Source organism: Leptodactylus fuscus, chromosome 1 (genome assembly GCF_031893055.1).
Source record: "Leptodactylus fuscus isolate aLepFus1 chromosome 1, aLepFus1.hap2, whole genome shotgun sequence".
Lineage (NCBI taxonomy): Eukaryota > Metazoa > Chordata > Amphibia > Anura > Leptodactylidae > Leptodactylus > Leptodactylus fuscus.
In genome coordinates, this window is record NC_134265.1 from 73,737,934 (window position 1) to 73,763,080 (window position 25,147).

Sequence of the window (25,147 nt, forward strand, 5' to 3'; positions counted from 1 at the left end):
AAAAAAAAAGACAATACAATACAACTAGAAACTCTATCCAGACAGGAGAACCGGACCCCATTCTTGGCAGCAGTGGGGACCCCAGTGGTTAGATATTGATAGGCGATAACTTCAGATTTGGTACAACCCCTATAAATGAGTGTTTATGAGCCTTCAGGAGAGTAGAGCTAAGGGCTACAGAATGAGACATTACAAGGCTTTTCTCTCAGGACAGGACAGAGCAGCCCTTGTATGAGAAGACACGGAGGCTGCAGAAGACGGATGGGAACACATTTTTTTTAAAAGACCTATTGGGAAGTCGTTTTCTGACCAAAATGAGTACAAACGAATAACATAAGCCCCCAATGGGGTCCATAGTCTGGAACTTTTTTTTTTCTGCTGATTTTTCGCAACGTGTAGCATCAGCCTTTTATTTTTTGCAGGGGATGTAGAGTTTCTTCAACATCAGGGTAGTGTCATGGTGTGGCAGCCTACAGCCACCTATGACCTACATTATTATCGCAGGTTGTGAAGGTGTTACACTGGCTAAGTAAATTGCTTTACTTTCTAAATGAACCGGTAACGCTTAGAAATGAAGCGAGCTTGACAAATTTATCATCACCACTGTTAGTAGTAAATGGAGCTGATCGACCTCATCTCTGCGCCAGGGTAACTGTGGTGACATGAGCACACAATTTCTGCTAACATCACACAAAAACTACAGAAAGATTCTTCTTTTTGTATATGTAAATATGGGGCAGTAACAGGCGGCTCACCCCAGTATAAGAGAGCTCAAGCATTTCATGTTACTTGTCTGAGTACTAACCTAATGGGAACTAATGAGAAATTTCTTACACTTTCCTACATACCATTCATCTTAAAGGGGCTCTACCATTAGATTTTTGGCATTTGAGATAAACATATGCCTGAATAGCCTTTAAAAAGGCTATTCAGATTCTGCAAATCGTTTTAGAAAATACCCCACCCCCACCCCCGTTTTTATGATTTACCAGTAAAACGAATATGCTAATGAGTTCCTCTGTGCACCCTGGGCGTTCCGTGAACCCCCGAGCATCATACCTTGCTCACGCCCACCTCTGTTGCTTGTGCTCTAAGTCCTTCCTCTTCCTCCCTGCGAGTAACTGCCTCCAGGGTCTGTATACTCGGCAGTAGAGAATTGAAATCGCGGGCATGCGCAGTAAGCATGCCCAAGCGCCATTTTCTTGTGCAGAAGGGACTCAAATTTGCAGGGTACTATGTTCTATTTCATATGGTTTGTTGGACAGTCAGTCAGGAACGCCCTTCCTCAAAGTAGCGCCTATAGTGCTGTACTGTGAGAGCGGTGAGGAACGTCCCCCTCCCCTCCTGATAGTACTCATCCATAGATGAGTACTGGGGGGGGGTCGTTCCTCACTGCTCAGCGTCATCACTGGGCGGTAAGGAATAACCGCTCTCACAATACAGTGCTGTGAGGAAGGGCTTTCCTGACCGACTGTCAGAAACGCCCTTCTGACAGTGAAGCGCTACGGTACCGGCACAGATAGCTCTTCACTGGGGGCACAGAACAGGAAAGCCGATAGTGTGCTGAATTCAGCGAGCTGTCGGCTTTCTAGCGGTGTATTAAATCGCATGTGCCCCAGGAGGTGAAAGGTCCTCTTTAATAACAATAATACTTAGAGGTTTTAAGTGCTCCAGGCTAGTGTCGGACTGAGGTTCCTTGGGCCCACCCTCCAACAAACCATAGGAAATAGAACATAGTACCCTCCAAATTTGGGTCCCTTCTGCTGGAGCATTATTGTATTAGAGCCCACCGGCGGATACTCTTGTACTTTGGTAAGACAATCGCTAGTGTCTATTTTAAATTTGTAGCTGAAAAGTAGAGAAAGAAGTTCAGCCAATGTAACAAATTATCACCTATCCACAAGATTCAACATAAGTGTCTGAATGGTGGGATCCAAGCAGGGCATCTCTTGTACCCCTTCATTTGAATGGATCGGCTGCATGGCAAGCATACTGCCTTCTAGTTCACACGTGAACTGCTCGCGCGGGTTTTGACACAGAGAGAGACGCGGCGAGCCGCGTCTCTCTCTTGTCAAAACCCGCCCGCCGCGACCATCGCTGTCGCAGCTTAACCCTCTGCTGTCGGCTCAAATGAATGAGCCGACATAGGAGGGAGCTGCCGGGGGCGGAAGCCGTGCGGCTGAGCCTGCGCGGCTTCCGCCTGAAGAAAGGGCATGTCCTTTCTTTTCTCCGCTAGCAGCAGCCCGCCGCTAGCGGAGAACAGAAGCCCGGCGGTCTCCATAGACCACCATTATAAGGGGAGGTTTTGGACGCGAAATCCGCTGTCAAAAACCTCCCCTTATACTCACGTGTGAACTAGCCCTAAGGGACTGCAGTGGAGAAGCAGAGTACGGCGCTAGTCTACCTCCAGAAATCCCCCAGACTTGGAAGGATTGGCAGTGCAGACACAAGGGATCCCTTTCCTCATGACTTGCTGGATAGGTGATAAGATGTAAACGCGATCGACCCGTTTTTTTTTACAATACCAACAGAGTGAATGAGATTTTGTTTATTTATGTCATCCACACATTGCAGGGAACAAAACCCTGCCGAAATGCTACATTCTCAAAAACCTGGACCCCGCACACCAATGGGCTGCTCTGGGAACTTTACAATGGAATAATCCAAAAGCAGAAACTACATCCAACACACAATCGTGACGCCGGGGTACCGCAGCTCTGCTTTGATTCATTTCAACTGAGTACGAAACTCTACTTTTTTATCACAGAAAACGACGAAAACCCTCCTTGTAGCGCAAATAACATGTATTGGTTTAAGGATAATCCCAATTCACTGCTTATATATGACTAAGCACTGGAGCATGCAGTATCACCCAGCAGGGTAGTGTAAATCCAATTACTCACAGCACTAGTAATATTGATCATGAGCTATAAACAAACTGTACACTTATACTTAACATACGATCGAGACCGATGCCTTGACCTCCGGAAATTAGGGTCACCCTGGTTCTTCTCCCTTTGTCTTCTTAAAACAGCTTCCCACTGAGGAGCAGAATCCACCATGTCATTTTCCTGCCGTAACCTGCAATAAATGAATTCTTTATGTTTTCACTGAAGCGAGTGCAAGTGCAATCATGTGACTAATGCTTTTGCTACTATGTAATTTTGCCGCTGTGCTTGTTTTAGAGAGAATTACACAGTAGGTCTGAAGAATAGAAAGTCTGGCTTGTGGATTACAGGGGAAAAATCTAGCCCTGGTAACTGCAAACAGAAAAAATTCTAAAAAAAAAAAAAATGAATCTCAGAAACATTCAATAGATTGTTTGTGCATCGCATATTTCTTTTTATTTGAACAGATAGATAGTCAATACCAATCCACGGGGAAATATACACAAACATGGTTTTCTAGGTATTATAAATAGGCAGCATAGTATATTATGGTCCATGCTGGGCTAGCATGTTTCCAATAGAAGCTCCATTGGAATCTGAAAAATATATATATAATTGTATTTCATCTACATGCAGGGCTGGGATGAATCTGACCAACCACTTATAGAAAACAGAGCCTTGTATATCATAGATTTATTTACATATATATGTAGGTCCATACTTCCAGCCATTACCAATGCTGCAGGACAATGTTCCACAGTTGTATCAGGGTACCAGTTCTGGATAGTAAAGTGATGCATCTGAACTTAGTAAGCAGTGACCCATTTGTGTCCATGGGTCGGCCTTTTCTAGGAGAAATAAATTCTTCATAACTGAGATCTTCCATGTCTATCTTTAGCTAAAATGGCAATGATATACGGGGATAGTAGATGGTCCATGTGATCTTTTTCTGCCGCCAATCTTCTCTGTTCCATATTAACCCCTTAAGGATGAAGGCAGTTTTTGCCTAGTTCAGCTATTTTTTTTTCCACTTGTTCAATTTGTAAAGCTATAACCTTTTTATTACTGAATCAATGCAGCTATATGAGGGCTTCTATTTTACATTATACGTTAGAACTTATTGACTACATTTTATGAACCCTTATTGAAAGAGATGGAATAAAGTTTTGAAACATTTTTACATTATAACTATTCTGTGGGTCAGTACGATTACAGCAATACTAAACTCATATACCGTAGGTTTTTAAATCATTTATTTAAACTTTGTAAAATATAAAAACAAAACATATGACGCCATGTTCTGAAAACCATAACCTTTTAATTATTATTATTATTATTCCAGGGCTTTTTTTTTTTTTCTACAATGAGCTGTACTTTATTTTTTTATCACATTATATAACAGTTTTTGTGCTGTGGGATGACCAAAAAAACAGCAATTCTGGTGTGTGAGTGTGTTCTTAAATCATATTGTTACAGCATTCACCATGTTGGATAAATAATGCAGTGATTTTATAGTATGCGTCGTAACAAACCTATCAACTATAAATGTGTAATGTCTTTTATTGACTATTATTTGACATTACAAATGTGAATACGTTTCTAACTATATTTTGTGTTTATTTTAAATCTTTGTATTTTTTGACTTTGGGATTTTCTGATACCTGATAGAATATACTGTAGGACTATGTTATGGTAATATATACTGGTTGTTGGCACAAGGCTAACAGCCAGCCAATCGGGTACTGTTTTATGCCAAACCTGCTAAAAATGGTGGCCATGGGAGGCTAGATAAGGCCCTGGGTTGCTATAGCAACACATTTCGGCACAGGAGAGCTGATAAGGAGGGCCACAACAGTAAACAAACCATTAGATTCTGGTGTCACTATTTACCACAGCTTGCAAGAAGTCAGAGTTACCTCCTACTGTGTTTCCCCGATAGTAAGATGCCCCCGATAGTAAGACGTAGTGGGACTTTTGGGGGTGGGCTAATGTAAGACGTACCCCGAAAGTAAGACCAGGGGTGAGCCTGCTCCTTTCGCCGCCCGAGGCTAACTGCAGAAAGCCGGAGGAGGGGGCGGATCGGGGCGTGGCCGGGCGGATCGGGGGCGTGGTCGAGTGAAGAGGGTGGGGCTTAGCCCCGTTCGCCGGCAGAGAGTAGGCCCGGAGACTGCCTGCTCTCTGCCTGAGCGTGAGGGGAGGCTGCTGGAGCAGCGCTGCTCCAGTGGCCTCCCCAAACCACCGCTCCATGCTAAGCCAGTCCAGGACAGCTTGTCCTGGACTGGCTTAGGTTACCAAAAATGCCGCCCTCCCTGAGGCCCTGGCATAGCGCCGCCTGAAGCGGTTGCTTCAGGTCACCTCATGGGAGGTGCGGCACTGAGTAAGACATAGGAAATGTCTAAAAATAAAAGTTAAAGTAAGACATAGTAAACATAGTAAATGATATCTGGCTGGCACGGCAGCAGCTGCAGCAGTGCTTTCAGGACGCTCCTCTTTCTCTGGCTGCTCTCTGCCCACCAATGAGAGGAGAGAAGTGAGCTCAGGGGGCGGAGCTTATCCCTATAGAGATCCAGGTCCCGCCTGCAGTGAGGGCTCCTGCCGTCTCCATACTGCACACAAGAAACGGAGAGAAGAGAAGAAGAAAGAAAGAAAGTTCCCAGCAAAATGAAAAAAGAAAACACCAGGTACAGGCTGTACTCTGCCTATTAATGTCAGGCATTTAGAGTTATTAATTTAGTTTCAGTAACTCTATGTGCCTGACATTAATAGCAGTTAACCCCATCATGTCCTCCCTGACATTAACCCCTGTCGACATTTTTTTTCCAATATAAGACATAGTGGGACTTTTGGGGGTAAAAAGAATGTAGGACACTGTCTTACTTTCGGGGAAACATGGGTATCATAGGTGCTTCAGTCAGGTCTCAGCTATAAGATACAGCTGAAACCCGCTGCACACAGAGCTGACTCAGTCCCTGAGTTGGCGCAATGTCAGCACCAAACATGTATGGCGCAGACCATTAAAGGGTTAAAAAGGCTATATCATGTTTTCAATATGCCACCTGTTCACAGGTGCCTGATCAGTGGGCGCACGAGAAGCTGAGAATAGCGCTCCGCTATCTTCACCAGTCCACTAAAGATTAATAGAGGAGCAGCACACATATCCAACCTGACACTTCATTTATATGGTGGACACAGGATCCCTGATCTTGTAGAGGTCCCCTATCTATTAGACATTTATCATTTACCCTTTACTTTGGTTGCACTCTTTTCAGCTTTTTCCAGCTGTTCTACGTAATTTTTATAGACTGTGGCCAAAAAGTAGACCGCCTACTCAAAATACAGTCATATCAGTGCTTTATAAAGTGGTAATATATTAGCTTTTAGCTCTTCTCCCTTTCTCTCTAGAAGTCAATAAAAAGATGAATACATAGATGTATTTAGATTTATTTATTTTAGTATATATGGACAGTGATTAAACCACTAATATAATCAGATTACTTTAGAGTTACATTTACATATTTGGGGTATATCATCAGGGTCGGACTGGCCCGCCGGAGCACCGGGGGATTCCCCGGTGGGCCCCCGAGCCTGACTATTAATTTTATCTAAATGCACTTGTCAGGGGCCCGATCGGGATCCTGACCGTGCCAAAATGGGCCCCTGTACCAATCGCTGGGAGTGTGTGTCTCTGCTCCCTGCACTGCACACTGCCGTCACTAGCAGGAGCTGTGCTGCCCCTCCCCCACACAGATCGGAGTGTGCAGGGGGGCGTCTGCCTGCTGCTGTAAACAAAGGGCTTTCACCACAGCCAGACAGGACACAGCCAAATGTAAGTACATTTTTTGGGTAAAATATGTATATTTAATGTGTGTATATTTGTGTAAAGTGTCTGATATACTGTGTGAGTCCTGTATATTTGTAGATAGGTGTGTGTGTATGTATATGAATGTATGTGTGTAAATGTATGTTATATGTATTAGGCCTGGTTCACATCTTCCCTTTTCGGGAAGTCCACTGTGGGGAATAATACAGTATGCAGGGGCCACTATGGGGCATAATACTGTGTACAGGGGTCACTATGGCACATAATACTGTGTGCAGGGGCCACTATGGGGAATACTACTGTGTGCAGGGGCCACTATGGGGTATAATACTGTGTGCAGGGGCCACTATGGGGTATAATACTGTGTGCAGGGGCCACTATGGGACATAATACTGTATGCAGAGGACACTATGGGGTATAATACTGTGTGCAGGGGCCACTATGGGGCATAATACTGTGTGCAGGGGCCACTATGGCACATAATACTGTGTGCAGGGGCCACTATGGGGAATACTACTGTGTGCAGGGGCCACTATGGGGTATAATACTGTGTGCAGGGGCCACTATGGGGTATAATACTGAGTGCAGGGGCCACTATGGGGCATAATACTGTATGCAGGGGACACTATGGGGTATAATACTGTGTGCAGGGGACACTATGGGGTATAATACTGTGTGCAGGGGCCACTATGGGGCATAATACTGTGTGCAGGGGCCACTATGGGGCATAATACTGTGTGCAGGGGCCACTATGGGGCATAATACTGTGTACAGAGGCCACTGAGGGACATACTACTGTGTACAGGGGCCACTATGGGGCATAATACTGTGTGCAGGGGCCACTATGGGGCATAATACTGTGTGCAGGGGCCACTATGGGGGATAATACTGTGTGCAGGGGCCACTATGGGGCATAATACTGTGTGCAGGGGCCACTATGGGGCATAATACTGTGTACAGAGGCCACTATGGGGCATAATACTGTGTGCAGGGGCCACTATGGGGCATAATACTGTGTGCAGGGGCCACTATGGGGGATAATACTGTGTGCAGGGTAAGGATTAGGCCCTACTGAGCAAAACACAGTTAACGCTAGGTTCACACCAGCGTCTGGTCTCCATTCTGAGGTTTCCATCCTCTGCATGTAGAAGACGGAAACCTATCGGTTCGAGTCCAGCCGTGAGCGCCGGTGAGTGTTTTATGCTCTCTGCGGCAAAACCGTTTTTTTTTTAAACCAGACACAAAGTCCTGCATGTCTGACTCTGTGTCTGGTTAAAAAAAAAAAAAGTTTTGCCGCGGTGAGCACAAAACGCTCACAGGAGCTTACGGACGCACACTTCATTTGAATGGGTTTAAAAAATGCCTGCAGGGCAGAGACCCCAGGCGCAGATGTGAACGAGCCCTTAAAAACACTTTCTATTTTTTTAAGCACACTGCCGATCGGAGTGTGCAGGGGGAAGTCTGCCTGTCTCAGTGTCTCCCAGTGCGGTTCAGTCTGGCATGTAACTACCAGCAGAACTGCAGGACCAGAGCACTGGGAACAGATGAGTGCGGGGTTTTTTTTATGTGTACTTTGTTTTTCACCTCCCAGGACTAATTATAAACAAAAATAAATAAATGATGCTGGACAACCTCTTTAAAGTGTGGGTCATTTTGGGGGAAAATTAAAGGGGTTGTCCAGGCATAATTTTCTATGGTTTATCGTCAGAATAGGCTATAAATGCCTGATCTGTAGGGGGCCCACACCCAGGCCTCAGACCGATCAGCTGTATGGAGCCACTTCTGGCACCAGTCCTGTACACAATACGGGGTCAGAAGCAGAAAGCTCTGTCCACTGTATATCAGCCGGCACCTTCTCTGCATCTCGGCACTTATTGAAGTCAGTGGGAGCTGAGCTGCAGTGAATCTGCCACACAACTATACAGTGGATGAAGCTTTCTGCTCCCAGTCCTGTGTCGTTTACAAAACGAGCGCGGAAACGGAAACCTCTGTGGAGTTTCTGCAAAAAGCGCTGCAGGAAAAACTGATGTGTTGCCGCCGGGGGTTTTCCTGCAGCGTTTTTTTGCTGTGGGACGCTGTGTTAGGCCTTATCCTTATAGTGTGATGTGCAGTATATTGAGATGGTAAAGAGGAGCTCTCACCTCCTGGGGCAGGTGCGGTTTAATACACTGCTAGAGAGCTGACAGTGCGATGATTTCAGCGCACTTTCAGCTTTCCCATTCTGTGCCCCCGGTGAGGAGCTATCAGTCCGTAGCTCTTCACTGTCAGAAAGGTGTTTCTGACAGTCAGTCCGGAACGCCCTTCATCACAGCAGCGCCTATAGCGCTGTACTGTGAGAACGCTATAGGCGCTCAGCGTCATGGCTGGCTGGTAAGCAACGACCCCTCTCACAGTACAGCGCTATAGACGCTACCGTAAGGAAGGGCGTTCCTGACTGACTGTCATAACGCACTTCTGACGATGAAGATCTACGGTACCGGCACAGAACGTGAAAGCCAATAGTACACTGAATTTAGGGCACTCTTGGCTTTCTAGCGGTGTATTAAACCTCATGTGCCCCAGATGGTGAAAGGTCTTCTTTAAGGATTAGGCACAACAGCGAGATGCAGCTAAAAAAACATTGTGGAAAAAAATTGCAGTGAATCTCAATATATTTTTTTCCACAGTGTTTTTCATTGAGCTTTTGTCCCCAGCACTCCGCTGTCCCCGCCTGTGTCTGTTAGATACAGGATTTCCGGAAATGAGACCTAATTGGTATCAGTCGTCCCATGAGGTGCAGGACTCCCAGCATGGAGGCACCGGCGCGAGACTGAATGGACACTGGCAGTGGACAACGGAGCAACAGGCGCTTTTTATTTTTTATTTTACACCTCCCTCCCAGCACATGGGTCGCTCCAATTCCTGGACAAATCTTTAAAGGGTTTATCCATCTTTGTAATATTGATGGTCTGTCCTTGGGATAGACCATCAATATTACATCTGTGATGACACAACAGCCTGGACCTCTGCAGATCAGCTGTTCCAGGACAGCGCAGCTATATCGTAATGCTAACATTTCTAGGAGCCACGCTGTTCACTTTCCATACAGTATGTGGCAATAAGTTTAGGTAGTGCAGTGTTGCACATCATATGGCGGGAGAGCAGCATGGCTCCTGATATGTTATTACCTTCAACCGCCCTGTCTTGGTATCGCTGGTCTGCAGGGATCCTGATGGTGGGCCCCTAGAAATAATTCCACTGATGGGCCCTAGACACCCCAGTCCGACACTGTATATCATGTAGTTGATAACTTAGGCTTTGTCTTTCTTCTAACTGAAAGCAAGACTCAAACCAAAAAGCAAGATTCAACATGGAGGCTGAGATGATCGGCTTTCCACTTTACATGGCCTTAAACAGACAATAATGACATCGGGTCTGTAAATATCAAGTGATTCTGCTCATGTGCACACTGCAGATTTTGTTAAGGTCAGTTCCCACACTTGACTTTAATCAATTACTATATACTGCGCTCCAAAATATTGGGGTCCAGACTGAACTTGGCAGGCGGTGGGGTAGACATCAGCAACAGCATGAGACAAAAGTGACATGACCCAGCAGGAATTATTCACTGGGACAAGCGATCCAGAAATCTATAATGACATTAATGTATCCAATTGCACATGTGAGTTCACACAACTCCAACATAGGATGACAACCTCCTGCTGTGACCATGAAAGATTAAAGAGAATACAGACACCGTGCCAAAATACAACCGGCTTTTATTTTCTGCCTAGTCTCTGGGCTGTAATACTCTGTGGTGAAGAAGAAGTCAAAGAAAGAAGCAGAAACGGAGCTAACAACAGGATTGTCTATAAGATCTACAATAATTAAATGCTATAAAAAGTGTTATCAAATCTCAAGTTTTGTAAAAAAAATTATGTTTCCTGCCATTGTATCTTAGTTTGGGACTGCAAATACTTTCTTATTGCACGACTCTATACTTAGAAACATTTCGTGGGTGGTGGACCTATCAGTGATAGAGATAGCTGTCAATCACAAATAGGACTGACTGTTCCTAAGCACAGAAAGAGAGAGGATATAAAGAAATAAAATACAGGGTATACTCACAAAACTATATCTCAATCTGCTCAGCTCCGTCTTCTATAAGGGCTTGTTCACATCTACGCCCGGGGTCTCTGTTCTGCAGGTTTCCGTTTCCTGCACGAAACTGAGCAGGAGACGGAAACCTGCAGGCATTTTTCAAACCTATTCATTTGAATGGGTTTGAAAAGTGTCCGGCCCGTGAGCGTTTTATGCTCTCACGGCCGGACACTGACAGGTTTCCGTCTTCTGCCGGCAGAAGACGGAAACCTGATACGGAGACCCGAACGCTGGTGTGAACCCAGCGTCACATGTTCATACTGCCTGCAGATGGGGATGCCTGCAGATGCACATTTTCATTGTGACAGGCAGTGACGTAACTACAAGGGTAGCAAGGGTAGCGGCTGCTACAGGGCCCAGGACATTAGGGACCCGGCAACAGCCGCTACCACTGCATTTTTTTTTTTCTTAATAGGCAGTTACCGTCTGGAGTTATTTACGTACCAATGCTGGCAGGGGCCGGGATCAGTAAATGACGCCATGGGCCTCACAAACACTATTATTATACTCGGGGGTCTGAAAAGAGTATAATGATCGGAGGCCAGAGATAGGTAAGCGAACATAAAAAACTGGGTTACTTACCTTTCCACGCTCCTGGCAGGGTTCGGGCCTACTACTGTGTGTGTGCATGTCAAAAGTTCGCCATGGGGCCCCACCATACCTAGTTACGCTACTGGTGATAGGTCTACTTTAAACAGAATGCAGTAGCACCTACATTTCCCTAGTGGTGGCTGCAGGTATTTAACTGGATTTAATGGTTTTCATAAATCAACAATACAAGCCTAATAGAAAAATGTCTCTTTCCTCTTACTTGCCTCATGCACTCATTCTGAATTTACTGGTAAATAAGGCCCCATATAGCGCGAAACATAGGCTTCCTCTGTGCACTTTCTGCTTCAATTATACATATGAGGAAACCGCCGGTATTTCTATAGGTATAATTGACAACAGTTTTGGAAATCGCAGCGTATCTGCTGTGCGTATTTTCATGCAGCGTGGGGATTTGATTAGCTAGAATTTCATCCATTACACAGTGGCTGTAAAACATTGTGTTTTTTTCCGCAGCGAAACCGTGGCGTTTACGCTACGTGGGGCCCCAGCCTAAGGCAGAACTGTAGGCAGATTATCTTCATCACTGAGGAGTCATGTTAGAGCTGTTGCTCTATAGAGAGGGCTGGGAGTGGTTCTGCTGCGGAAAGAAAAACACAAACTCCACTGCTGCTTCTAGTGAGTATTTTACTTTACTCATGCCAGTGCTGTTTAGTACTGCTTTATAAAGTCCATAATACTGCTGTGGTCTTTCAGGGTACGCTACAGAGAAATAGGGGAGCAGGTTATGAAGATATCATGAGAAATCAATGTCTTTTAGGTCTATTTGAAAAAGCAAGCAAAAAAACAAAGGTATTTAAGGATGGATGGTCACACTTGCACACACTGGCTGCTTATTTCTGTATTCTGTGATCAATGGTTGTTATTCATAAAAATAAAGCATAGATGAGAAGTGAATTGGATGTAACACAAGTAAGGTAGACCAAAGAGTTGCATAGCTAAAGAGTTTGCACGGTTCATGCTTGCTCCTAAGTGCCGCACTATTGGCTTTCTTACCTTCTCTCCCGTCACAGGGCTGACAGGGTGCGGAAAGCTGAGTCTTTTCTATTCTCCTCCCAGCCTACCATTGAGTAGAAGACAGGGGAGCCAGAAAAACAGCAGAATAGAGGTAGGGACAGAAGGTAGGTAGACAATTCACGAGTGTGGCATGAACAAATGGGGGTGGGGGGGCTATTCCCTATGTGGGGAATGGTAGAATAATTACTTGTGGGCAGAATATTACTTGTGGAAAGACACTATCAAGGTAGTTATCTATGTGGGAGGGGGCAATTAGGGCAATATTACTTTGCTAGTGGGCACGGTAACCTAACGTTTGTGGGCTTAAAGGAGGTCCCTGGATGTTACTGCTGCAACAGTAGGTCACTTCAGAGCCCAAACATTGCTGCTGAAAATGAAGCTAAGACTATCCTACAAGAGCAACACCTGTTGCACATCCAAAGATTGCTGTGTTGCCTTGTGACTCCTCCACTAATGTTTGTGAATGGAGTCACCCTGTGATCCCATGCATTCTGCAACTGTGACTTCACTGCAAAGTCACAACATTCACTAGGCTGCAATGCAACTCTTTTCACATACATCACTGAAAGATTCAGAGAGCGGCACGGCACGGCATGCATGTATTGTGCAAAAGGAGTCACAGCAGAAGTTGCCTTGTAGCATGAACGAAGATGGGGGACCCAAGCTTATTTTCCACACCAGAGCCTATGAGTCTTCAGTTACGTCCCTGAGAGCAATGCTTCATGCATTTTTATTTTAGAATAATTGCATAGTTTTCACATAACTGAAGGAGACTAATGCCCCTGCTTGGCCATCTTATGTGACAATGATGTGACAATAACTCAATGTGTCATTAAACCAGTCAAATTTTGCACAAAGCCATGTTAATAGAAATATCATTGTATTTTCTGCTACTGTATGATGAACGACTGTGAGCTTAATGAGAATTTACAGACAGGGAGGCACTATTGGGCGCGCGGTATTAATCCTGACAATACGCAGACACCATAAAGAAAAGCTGCTTACACACGCTCATTAGGCTGATGTTTAGGAGAGCTTTCCTAGGCACCTTGTTACTCCAAGTAATTTAATTTATCATGATGCTGCCAAGTATTGATCACAAGAAGCTCTGCATGAAAAGCACTCTATGGAGAGTAAATGAGGATATAAGAGATTAGGTAAGACGCTGCTTCAATGGACTGGATCATTACAGGTTTGGAGATCAAATGATATTGTTTCACTGTGGAATAGATTTGCCAACGGAGAAGAGAAGTGGAGATATGAAAAAAAAAAATTCTGTATCGGTGGGCATTGTGAGTAAAGGATAGTTCTTAGAGTAGACAATGGCTGGCCGTACACATTAGTTATGTGTTATCTAAGTATTTGGGGAATTTTTAGAATTACGACTGGCTGAAAATAAGAGTGTTTGGCATGACTGGTCACTTTTGGCTCCTCAGATTATCGCTGGACTATTACACTGTTTGCACAGACTTGCTGCATTCTTCTAGTTGAATTGGACAGTTTTGTTTTTAATGTATATGGTGGGATCGCTCATACAAACTGCCATCCAAAATCTAATATGTATGACCAGCTTATGGCATTGTGCTGACCAGTCCCCTACTAGTACACAGGACGGCATCTTATGCTATTGAAGCTATTGATCAGAGCAATTTCTATGTGAAAGGTTTTGTTGGTTCACATAGGTGTTGATGAATAGTATTTATGTACAAAAAGGTATATAGATAGATATATAGATACATAAAGGTCCAAAAAAATAGTAGTAGATGTAATCTCTTTACTAGAGCTGGTAAGCTCCAGGTAACATTCCTCCCAGGGACATACAAGATTGACAGCAGAAAAAGAGCACATGGTCCAACTGGTCAACCCTTATGTTTATTTCCATTTTATCATGGGATAGACATATGCATAAATTCACTTAGTTTACATCTCCAACAACATCTGCTGGAAGTCAGTTTCGAGCCTCAACTAATATTTCCTGACATCGCTTCTGATCTTCCATCCAACTCATTTCAGATTGCCCCCTTCTTCTTGAGTTTGGTTGTTTCTTAAAAACACTTCCCCCGAACTCTACTTATATCTATAACATATTTAAAGATACTTCAGACCCCTCACCATTTTTGTAGCCCACATTTGCACTTGTTTTATTTTATCTTTGCCAAGTGTAACACAAAGGTGCCTGAAAAGTCTGAAACATGGAGCTTTTGGTACCAATAAAGGGGGCTCCATTTACATGTTAAGGTGCTGGTGGAAATGGTTTTTTTTTGGATCTTTTAATGCACATCTGAATAGAAAACTGGGTGCATAACGTGCATCTTGCAGGGAAAATCCCCTGAGATGATGGTGTCATATTTTTTCATTAGGTCAGGAGATAGGTAGGGAGATAGACAGACACAGACTGATAGATAGATAGATAGATAGATAGATAGATAGATGATAGATAGATAGATAGATAGATAGATAGATAGATAGATAGATAGATAGAGCAGCACAGTAGCTCAGTGTTAAGCACTGATGCCTTGCAGTGCTGGATACTTAGGTTAGAATCATGTGCAAGGAGTTTGCATGTTCTTATGCTTGCGTGGGTTTCCTCTGGATACTCCAGTTTTCTTCCACACTCCAAAGACATATTTATAAGAAATTTAGATTGTGAATACTATAGTGTTGACTGCAGCTCCCTCTTATGACACAAATGATTATACAATACTAATGAGTATCTTCTATTCATCTCATAACAATGTAACCAAACAACAGTATAATTCTGTACCACTGGAAATTACCTTTCTTCTCCACTAGGTGGCAGGCAAAGAACTATACTAATCCATCAGTTGTAAGAAAGTAATGGGAACTGTGGCAGGTGCACAAGCAAAAGATTGCTGAATATCATCAAATTATAGCAATTTTCATTACTGATCCTACATGAGAGTTTCTTTAAAACACCAGTCATCTAATCCAGGATCATATTTTATGATAATGTTGTAATAAAAAGAACAACTTGAGATCAAACATATAAAGAAGCGCTAGACTTACTGCTGACTCAGCAGGTCTCTATATGACGTTTAAGAAATTCCTCTAAAATAAATTTCTTAATATTTACAAAAGCCAATTCTAATGCACAACTAAGATTTCAGTGTCTTATAGTTAAAAGGTTTTGGTGAATGTAAAATCTAGGTATCAGGATTCACTTGCAGAGACTGTTGAATTGATATGGGTGTCACACGTTATTGAAAATTGTACCTGTTTCTTTTTTTGCGATGTTCTCTGTTGCAATTTTCAGATTCACTGCCGCTACTGGTGTTACAACGTGATCGTGACCTGAAGAAATGGACAACAATGAGATATCAATATAGGGTTTTAATAGACTACTAAGCTTGCTCCCACAGAAATCTATGGACCCAAACTGTATGTGGGGTGGTGAGTATTGGCTTCCTTACACACAGAGCGGCGTTCTGAGAAGTAAATATAGTTTCTTACATGTCATGCCATGTCGCATGTATGGATCTCGGTAGTCCATTGCAGTACTGTTTGAGCACCAGGGGTTCCATAACCAAAACTCTACAGACTAATTTTACCACATGGGTATTTATTAAAGGAATGTTCCCTTCTCATCTCTGGGGCCTACACCGAACTTAAGAACAAAGATTGGTGACCCCTGTCCCTGCCAAAGTGAATGGACAGGTTGTCACACATAGGTGATTCAAACCATTCATTTCTAAGGGCGCTCAGACATAATACTGTGCGGGGTGCATGTTTGTGTCACTTGCCAATTTTTTAGGGGTTCACTAATATAAATTTAAGATTTGGCTTTAAGAATGGTTCCAAGATTATGTCTCTGGATAGTCATTGATACCTAAGCAAAAGCTAAGACTTCACTGCCACAAGCAGGCACATACTTAAAGAAATCTGCCACCTATGCTGTAAGTACGTTATACGTTAATATAATGCTTATTTTATAAAGCTAAATGTGGCCAACCCAATGCTTATGGCAGTCCTGCTTAGCATTGTCAGTACACACACCTCCTTCTGTGCTTGAGATCAGAGTCCTCACCGCTGTTCTGTCCTTTCCTGTATAGGATACAATGCAAATCAATATAATAGTAACAACAAGACAACAACATAATAGATTTTAGTACATAACAAAAAAAGGAATGCACTGCATTCACCAGCACCTTACATTACGTTACTACCCTAAAACGTTCTTACTTTCCCCCTAAAGCCTGCCTTCACTACCAGGAAGGGGCACCTAGTCAGGACAAAGAAAAACCACAATGGCAGCTCTCAAGAAAAAGGCCGCCTGTCAGCTAAGTACAGCATGGTTGAAGCAGCTCTACTGGGAAAAATTCCGATTTTCAGTTTTGGATGAATCTTTAGTGTAATAAGGCCCAGACTGTTCTATGATCAAGGAAATCCATATGACACTTCTTATCAGTTGACCGTTGTCTAGTGTAAAATTGATCTAGTTAGTTTACATTATTCAGCAGAACTATGAATGCAAACCCCCCAGGTGAATATATACGCTTTCCCGATATGACTTCATTATCTGTCACTGTGCTTTTATGTCATAAAAAATTAGAGCGACTGGCTCTTGAGAGAGAGACTGGATATCCAGATTTATGATCAAGATATTTCCATGCAAATTGATAGCAGACAGTCTATATGTATGTGCCTCAGCTGTTTACATACCACACTTCAGATGTAAGAACATATTAAGATACCACTTACCTCCTTATAGGCTGCCCTGACTCATTTTCACTGCCAGATTGATTGCGCCGTCGAGGGCTAGGAAACTTTGGTGACTTGGTGCGGTCATTGGGGGAATTATACAGACCACTGAAAATGGATATGCAAAGTTAACAAGCAATTGCTTCTCAGTTACTTGTATCTTTTATTGCAAATCATTGATGTATAGCTTAGAAACTGGATCTTTATAACAAAATCCTGATGCAGTGACGTATCTGACCCTTGAAAATGAAGACACAGAGAAGTGTACTCATCCTGGTGTAGAATAAAAGGACTACTACAGGTAGGTGTGGTGACCCTACAACAATGTCATCCTCAAATTTCCAGGAACAGAACTTAAAGGGATTGAACCACTAAACCAACATTTTTTCTAATTACCACGTCGGAATAGCCTTAAGAAAGGCTATTCGTCTCTTACATTTAGATGTGGTTTCCGCGGCGCCGTTCCTTAGAAATACCGGTTTTAACCGGTATGCAAATGAGTTCTCTGCAGTAATGAGGGCGGGCTCCAGCGCTCAAACGGCGATGGGGGCGTCCCCACTGCTGCCCGAGAGCTCTCTCCAGCGACGCCTCCATCTTCAGCTGCAACCTCTTCTGTCTTCCGTCTCGGTCCAACTTCCGATGCCTGCGCAGTATGCTTCTGTATTAAACTACAAGAGCAGGAGCGGCCTCTCAAAAATGGCCGCCAGGAACGTACTGCGCAGGCATCGGAAGGTAGACCGACAGAAGAGGCGGGGTTGCAGCTGAAGATAGAGGCGTCGCTTGAGAGAGCTCTCGGGCAGCAGTGGGGACGCCCCCATCGCCGTTTGAGCACTGGGGCCCGCCCTCATTGCTGCGGAGAACTCATTTTCATACCTTTCTTAAGGCTATTCCAACATGGTAATTACAAAAAATGTTGGTTTAGTGGTAGAATCCCTTTAAGGATGTGTAGAGGGTAAAGTTGTACTCAAGCCCAAGAGCCTTAGAGGGCACATAAGTACTGGCATAGCTATAGAGGTCACAGCTGTTACCAGACCCATAAAGTCAGGGGAACTCAAGAGGTAAACCTACTTCCATTATGCCCAATATACTGTAAAGAGAATAAGAGAATAGAAAACCTACTTTGATTACACACAATATAACCATTTTACTTAAGCACATGACAAGTATAACGCTAAAGTAGCCTTTTTTTGTTGCAGATTTTGCTGCCTTTTTTGCACCAATGCCAAGAATAGCTACAAAAGCCATGGGGAATATATAGGAATAACTTATACATCTCACTCTCAAACCGCAACAAAATCTATAACAAAATAAGGCTACGTTTCCACAACATGGGGCCTCAGCAGAAATAGTTGAATAGTTCATCATAAAGAAATTTTACAACACAGTACCTGGCAGAACCATTTTCTTCCCAAGGGGCACTTGCTTTACTTCTTTGGGTGTCTGGACTGTTGTCACGTTTGACCTTCTTCGAACTTCAGCCAAAAATGCATAAATTAAGAAAAATGAATAAACAGGCATGTTATCAGAAATGATGTGTAACCTTCGGCTACAGCAAAGCTGGGCTCACAGTATGGCTAGGCTCACATCACATTTGGGATCTATGGTTGGCACATGTGCAGTAAAATGCTCCCTATAGATAGCAATTCTAACATGCCTAGTAACTTTCATTAACCATATAAATGCCTGAGCTTGCCAGAACTGTATTGAAAAGTAAGTCATCTATGCTTTTCACACCAAGTTTATCAAAAAAATCCATATATCCAAATACATCCAAAGATAATTGGAGAAGTATATAGCATAGGATATTATTAACTTATTTATTTTATTTCTTTCTTATTTTAACTTTTTTGGGATGTGACAGATTTACTGATTCCATTGGTGGGGTACTTACTTTTATCTCATAGACCCCATCATAATATCATTGTATCAGCTACAGTGAGTCATACTATTATGCGTCATGGGCTGCCCCTGCTTTTCCTTATACTGTGCATTGGGAGAAAGCTGTCAAACAGCAGCAAGTAGTTGTAGAAAGCCTGACACTTATGAATATCAAAGACTAGGCAGCATGCATATTACTGTGAGGACTCCAGCCTTGTCTCCTACCGCAGGTAAACAGCGATTTTATGAAAAATATGGTAAGACTATAAGTGACCTGCAACTGGAATCATAATCTCTGCTGTTACCTAGAGAAGTGCAGCACAAACCAGAGTCTCTTTAACCCCTTCCCGCATTATTCAATTTTTGTTTTTGACTCCCCTCCTTCCAAACCCATTAATATTTGTGTTTTTCCGCTCTCAGAGCCATATGAGGTCCTAATGTTTGTGGGACACATTTTTTTCTTCATGATGTTACCATTAATTATTCTGTACAATTTACTGGGAAGCTGGAAAAAAAATTCAGAATGTGGTGGATTTGAAAAAAAAAATGCATTTGTGCGATTTTCTTACGGGATTTGTTTTTACAGCATTCACTGTGCAGCCAAAATGACATGTCAACTGTATTCTATGTTTCAGTCCAATTCCGGGGATACCTAATTTATATGGTTTTATTAACATTTTAACCCCTTAACAAAATACAAAACTGTGTAAAAAATTTTTTTTATAAAAGTCGCCATATCCTGACACCCGTATCTTTTTTATACTTCCGTGTACAGGGATGCATAGGGTCATTTTTTTTTGTACCATCAGATGTACTTTTTAGTTAGATCATTTTGGGGAATGTCTATTGCTTTGATCACTTTTTATTCAAATTTTTATCAGAGGCAAAACAGTGAAAAAACGGCACGTTTGACTTTTTTTTCTCCACTAAAGTGTTTACCATATGGGAAAAAATATTGTTATAGATTTGTAGAGCGGGCATTTTCGGACACAGGGACACCTAATGTGAATGTGTTTCACAGTATTTAAGTACATTTATATGTGTTCTAGGGAAAGGGGGGTGATTTGAATTTTTAATACATATATATATATATATATATATATACATATATATATATGACACTAGGCAGTAAGGCTGGCCCTTCTGGTAGTGGGGAGATATCGGTGCCGGTGTTGTTAATCTAAATTAACAACAATATCTCCAGTACCGACGCACATATTGGGCAAGCCAACAGAAAGCTTAATTCAACACACTGTCAACTGCAACTTTCTAGCGGTATATAAAACTGCACATTGATAAAGACAGACGTGAAAAGTCCTCTTTAAGCTCTATAATGTCAGAAGGATGGTGTCAGGCATGGGGTGGGATTCGGATCTCTAGTCAGAGGCAGCAATTGTCAGAGCTCAGAATCACACCCCTTATCTGCTCTGCATGACACCGCCCTCCTGACATTACAGAGACTAAACAGTATATCAGGCATCACAACTAATAGCATTGATTGCTCTGGAATGGTGAGGGTTAAAGAAAAAATTCCTACAATGCCAGAATCAGTGGAGTAGCAGCTATTAAATTATACAAAGAGCTGGACTTGATGGCGATGGTGAAAGGTCCTCTTTAACTTCTCTTACATGGCACAGGAGCCTAAGGGCCATGTAATTCACCCCGACTTGGCTTTAAAAGCAACTACTGCACTGACACATTTTTTTTAGCAGATGACGTAGTATACAAATCTATACATACGTACGTGGTCAAAGTCTGAAAGAGATAAGGAAAATCTATATATCTCCCATAATTTACAGAGTTTCTCAGTTTCAATTACCAATACCAACTAACGTTTCATTTTACGTCAATGCAGAATCTCCCATCCCTGCTGGCACTTGTTAGGGAGAAATGAATACATGTACATGGGCTTGTACCGAACTGAAAAGTCATTAGCAGAACAATCACAGCCAGGGGAACAATAAGAACATATGTGATGCCGAGGCAGAGGCTGCGAAACTCTAAACCTTTACAGCCTTAAACACATGAAACTAAACACCAAATACATAAATCGTTTCCTCTAAGAATAAGATAAAGTGTTTGCTGGGGAAAAAAAAAAAGAAAGCAATACAATATCCAAATGTGTTTCAGCTTTTTATAAACTTCTTTAAAAAATACAGAACAGTGAAATGTAATTATAACTTCAATATACTATATTTATATAAGATGTCTATTACATAGAACAAAAATGTCTCAACGAGGAACCTCCACTGTTATCAGCCATTAGCTGTCATATATTTCCTATACTCTACTAGAAATAGTGGCCTGCTGTTTTACGAATATACTATAACTATTACTTGTACATCTAGTAACATTTCTGCTTTAGGTCTCCGACATAAAGAAATGACTACTTTTATGGCTAGAGTAAAATCGTTCTATTTTTATATAGTTTAATAGTATACAACTGTATCCAAAGCTTATTATCAAAATCCCACAAATGTCTAGAGATTCTGAGTTGACCATAGTCCAATATATTGAGATCAGGTCACCTAGACCGCAATTAAAATGTGGCAAATAAAAATATGGGGGGGGGGGGTTTGTAGCAAGATTTTCCTACATCTTCCTCAATGTCAAACTGCATGATCATCATAGAAATATAATATTTCTATTCAATTTTACTTCACTTGACTTTGCTAATTAAATTTACAATCAAAATACAATCAAAATACAATCAATTCACTCCTGGATTTGGCTAAAAAAAAACCTGCAGTAAAATCTGCAACAAAAAAGGCTGAGTTTCCGCAACGTGGGGCCTCACCCTAAAAGTTCTGAAAATCCAGCTTACTCCTATGTAATATGCTATTCTTATCCAGACTTGTATTATTTATTGTAGGGCTGTGTGTCATGAAGCAAAGGATTTGTCTACATTCTAGAAATCTCTGGATCTCGACCCCATGAAGAAATTAATCATTGCAAAATTTTTCACATTTTCCATAAATAAAAATATAATTTTAAAGCCTCACATCTCCATATGTAATAATTCACAATAATATAAATGTATCTCTAATATGGCATAATATGGTAACTTACCTTTTTATAGGCAAAGGTGCAATAATTTTGGTGGTGCCTTCATTCTCCCCATTATCTCCATTTGTCATGACCAGCTCTAAATTATTTGAGCCTGGAAAAGGAAAGTTTATTTGTGAGCGGGTTACCTCTTGCCATATGACGGATTGCAGACGACTCATGTTATATTACATTTATCTCAGCGCTGCTCGTTCTGTCTCCTCAGATCAGTAAAGTAGAAATCAAAAAGCCGCTTGGGGCTAAAATCACCAGTCAGAGATGAACATGTTTCTTTGAAGTAGTTTTTGCTCTGCTGATATAGCTGTATTGTCAAAGCTGGTCTGATTTCTGAAGTGTTGGGTTAGTGGGAAGGTTTTTGCTGAACTCAGCAGTCACTGAAGGTTGTTCATTCTCCAGAGGTTCCTATAAAAATCTACTTTATACTATACCCACCCAAAGAGTGAAAGTCTAGAGTACATAAAGTGCTAGCCTAAAGAACCGTCATTAGTCATATTAAGTATCGGCCCTGATTAACCCATTAACATGCACATGGCTCTTTAGCACATGTATGTTATGTCTGTGTGTATTATTTGTGTGTGTAATTCCCATACACATATAAGTATGTTAGCCTCAGCATCCGACTGCTGTCACCCAACTGCCCTCTTTGCTAACCCTTTGAGTCCTGAGCATAAGTTTACTTCTAAAAATCATTTTCCAAACTAAATCTCAATATTATCTACATTTCTACATTATTGTATAGATAATAAGAATATAAATCTAAATATTATTTACATTTCTACATTATTGTATAGATCATAAGAATATAAATCTCAATAGTATCTACATTTTGACATTATTGTATAGATCACAAGATATATAACATGTTAGGTATTCCATGACATTTGGAGCTGGATCTTGCTTAGGATCTGTCAGTGCCGTCCCTTACAAGACGCGCTATTAATAACAATGTACTGCTGTCTGGTAGATCGTCTGGTAGATCTTCTGTCAAGCTGCATGTTATTGGGAGAATCGGGAATACTTTCTACAAGTCAAGCAATGGTCCCACCTATTGTATGTGCCTAATGCTTATAAGCAAATTAAAGGGAGTCAAGAATCAGAACCCAGCACATCATCCCAGACCTGCAGATTGATCTATAGCTGCCTATGTTGTTGAGATATCACCATTCTTGTCAATATGGAAAGGAGCACTGTGTGGATTTTTTTTTTTTTAATTTTGGACACAATTTTTTTCTATATTTTTGGAACCAATTCTTCGGGCTTGTCCATGGATTGCCTGACATGGTGAAGTGTATAGCTAATTTTAATTTTTGTCTGTCACCCCATCTTCTCTCAGTAATATACAAAGGGCAGCAACTATCCTCACTCTCCCCCCAATTTCTGCCATTGGCTTTCATAGGCCAAAGCCAAGGGTTTCCACAGGTAGGTTCATGTTTGGTGTCACACTTTCCAGCATGGTGCTCCATATAGGCAGTAGGACCCATCAGGGTGTCAATATAGAACATTTCTGTTTGGGTTCCTAAGACCCACTTAGCTGCACGTGGTTGCTTGACTAGTACTGGTTGCAAAGGTACAGAAATTTATTATCCACCATTGTTATTAAAACAGGTAGAAAGTCCTGTTCAAGATGTCACACAAATAACTTGAAATAAATATCACGTGTGAGCATGAAGGAAGGCAGTGTATGGGAATAACAGTACCTGGCTGCTGTGTGAGAGCTGTTCTTTTAGGGTACGTTTTGCTGCGACTTCTCTCTACCCTTTGATCAGGCCGGGGCAGCTGGATGGACAGGTCTCTGCACATTTGTGAGGCAGTCCTACCACTGGGAATAACAGAACAGATTGTATTTTCAAAGCCTATAGACTTGAAATAGAATAGAAGGAATAGATGGAAACATCTGTACCACATTAATGCTGAAGACGTAGGATACACCTTCACCATAAAGTGAACTGGAAAACTATAAAAGTAAACGCTGTACGTATCTATACAACTTTCAGAATGACCATTGTGAGTAAATACAACATATAATCCTTTGAACTGTAAGGGCTAGTTCACATGGGGCAAAATGGTCAGGATTTTGACGTGGAATCTGCATCAAAATCCTGCTCAAAAAACCGCCTCCCATTGAAATCAATTGGAGCTGGTCATTTCCTTGTGCCGTGAGCGGTTTGTTCCCGCTTGCGGAAAAAAGAAACGAGCTGCCCTTTCTTCAGACGGATTCCGCAGCTGATTCAGCCGCGGATGTCTGCCTCACAACACCACCCTCCGGACTAGGCCCCTTCATTTGGGCCTAATCTGGAGCGGAAAGCCGCCATGGCGACAGCGAGGGATTGTGTTCACTCCGAACCCCGTGTGAACTAGCCCTAATAAATAGCTACAAGTTATCTGACATCAGACAATGATAAATGTAAATACACTGATCACAACAAATAATAGACATGAGCCATGACTATGGGGAGTAATTCTCAGAAACACGTAGGCTTTTGTTTTCCTGCCTGAACACCATGGAATGTCTATCTTTTAATTTTTGTCAAGATTATAACTACACAATAAAAGCTACGTTTTAACTAAAACCAGGAGCAGCAGAGGGCTGGATATATGTTATTGTTGTCTTCAGCATTGTTTCAGCCGAGGAAACTTATATCATTGTGCACCTTTCACCGGATTTGCTATGAAGAGTTAAAGGCCACAATTTGGATTCACCGACACTGTAAGTGTTAAAATTTTTACCACGGTTGGGCTGTCTGCATTTTCATTGTTTACCTGGAAATAACCAGTCCAATACTACCAGCAAACACATCCTCCTATAGGCACACCTTCACTTACCTGTACCGATGTTTGGAACCTAAGGAGCCAAGTTTACTGAGCTTCCTTGACAGAGTGTTAGGATCATTTTCAGGAATCCTTGAAGACAAAAATATGGAAAAAAAATCAAACCATGAACATAATGATTTAATGAATATAAGTGTCTTCAACCAGTGGCTCTTGGGCCCCCTGAATATGGCTCCCCAGC

At 42.2% G+C, this 25,147-nt stretch overlaps 1 protein-coding gene across 1 annotated transcript in view; it reads right to left on the reverse strand.

The window, feature by feature from the left end:
* Positions 1-25,147, reverse strand: part of EPB41L4A (erythrocyte membrane protein band 4.1 like 4A) — a 181,443-nt gene that overhangs the window by 7,627 nt on the left and 148,669 nt on the right. Inside the window, exons 11-18 of the mRNA XM_075272249.1 lie at positions 24,961-25,038; positions 23,835-23,956; positions 22,141-22,231; positions 18,582-18,665; positions 17,194-17,301; positions 16,489-16,536; positions 15,709-15,786; positions 2,962-3,081 (exon numbers count right to left, since the gene is read on the reverse strand). Of these exons, the coding sequence (XP_075128350.1) occupies positions 2,962-3,081; positions 15,709-15,786; positions 16,489-16,536; positions 17,194-17,301; positions 18,582-18,665; positions 22,141-22,231; positions 23,835-23,956; positions 24,961-25,038 (729 nt within the window). The remainder of the gene's footprint in view (positions 1-2,961; positions 3,082-15,708; positions 15,787-16,488; positions 16,537-17,193; positions 17,302-18,581; positions 18,666-22,140; positions 22,232-23,834; positions 23,957-24,960; positions 25,039-25,147) is intronic.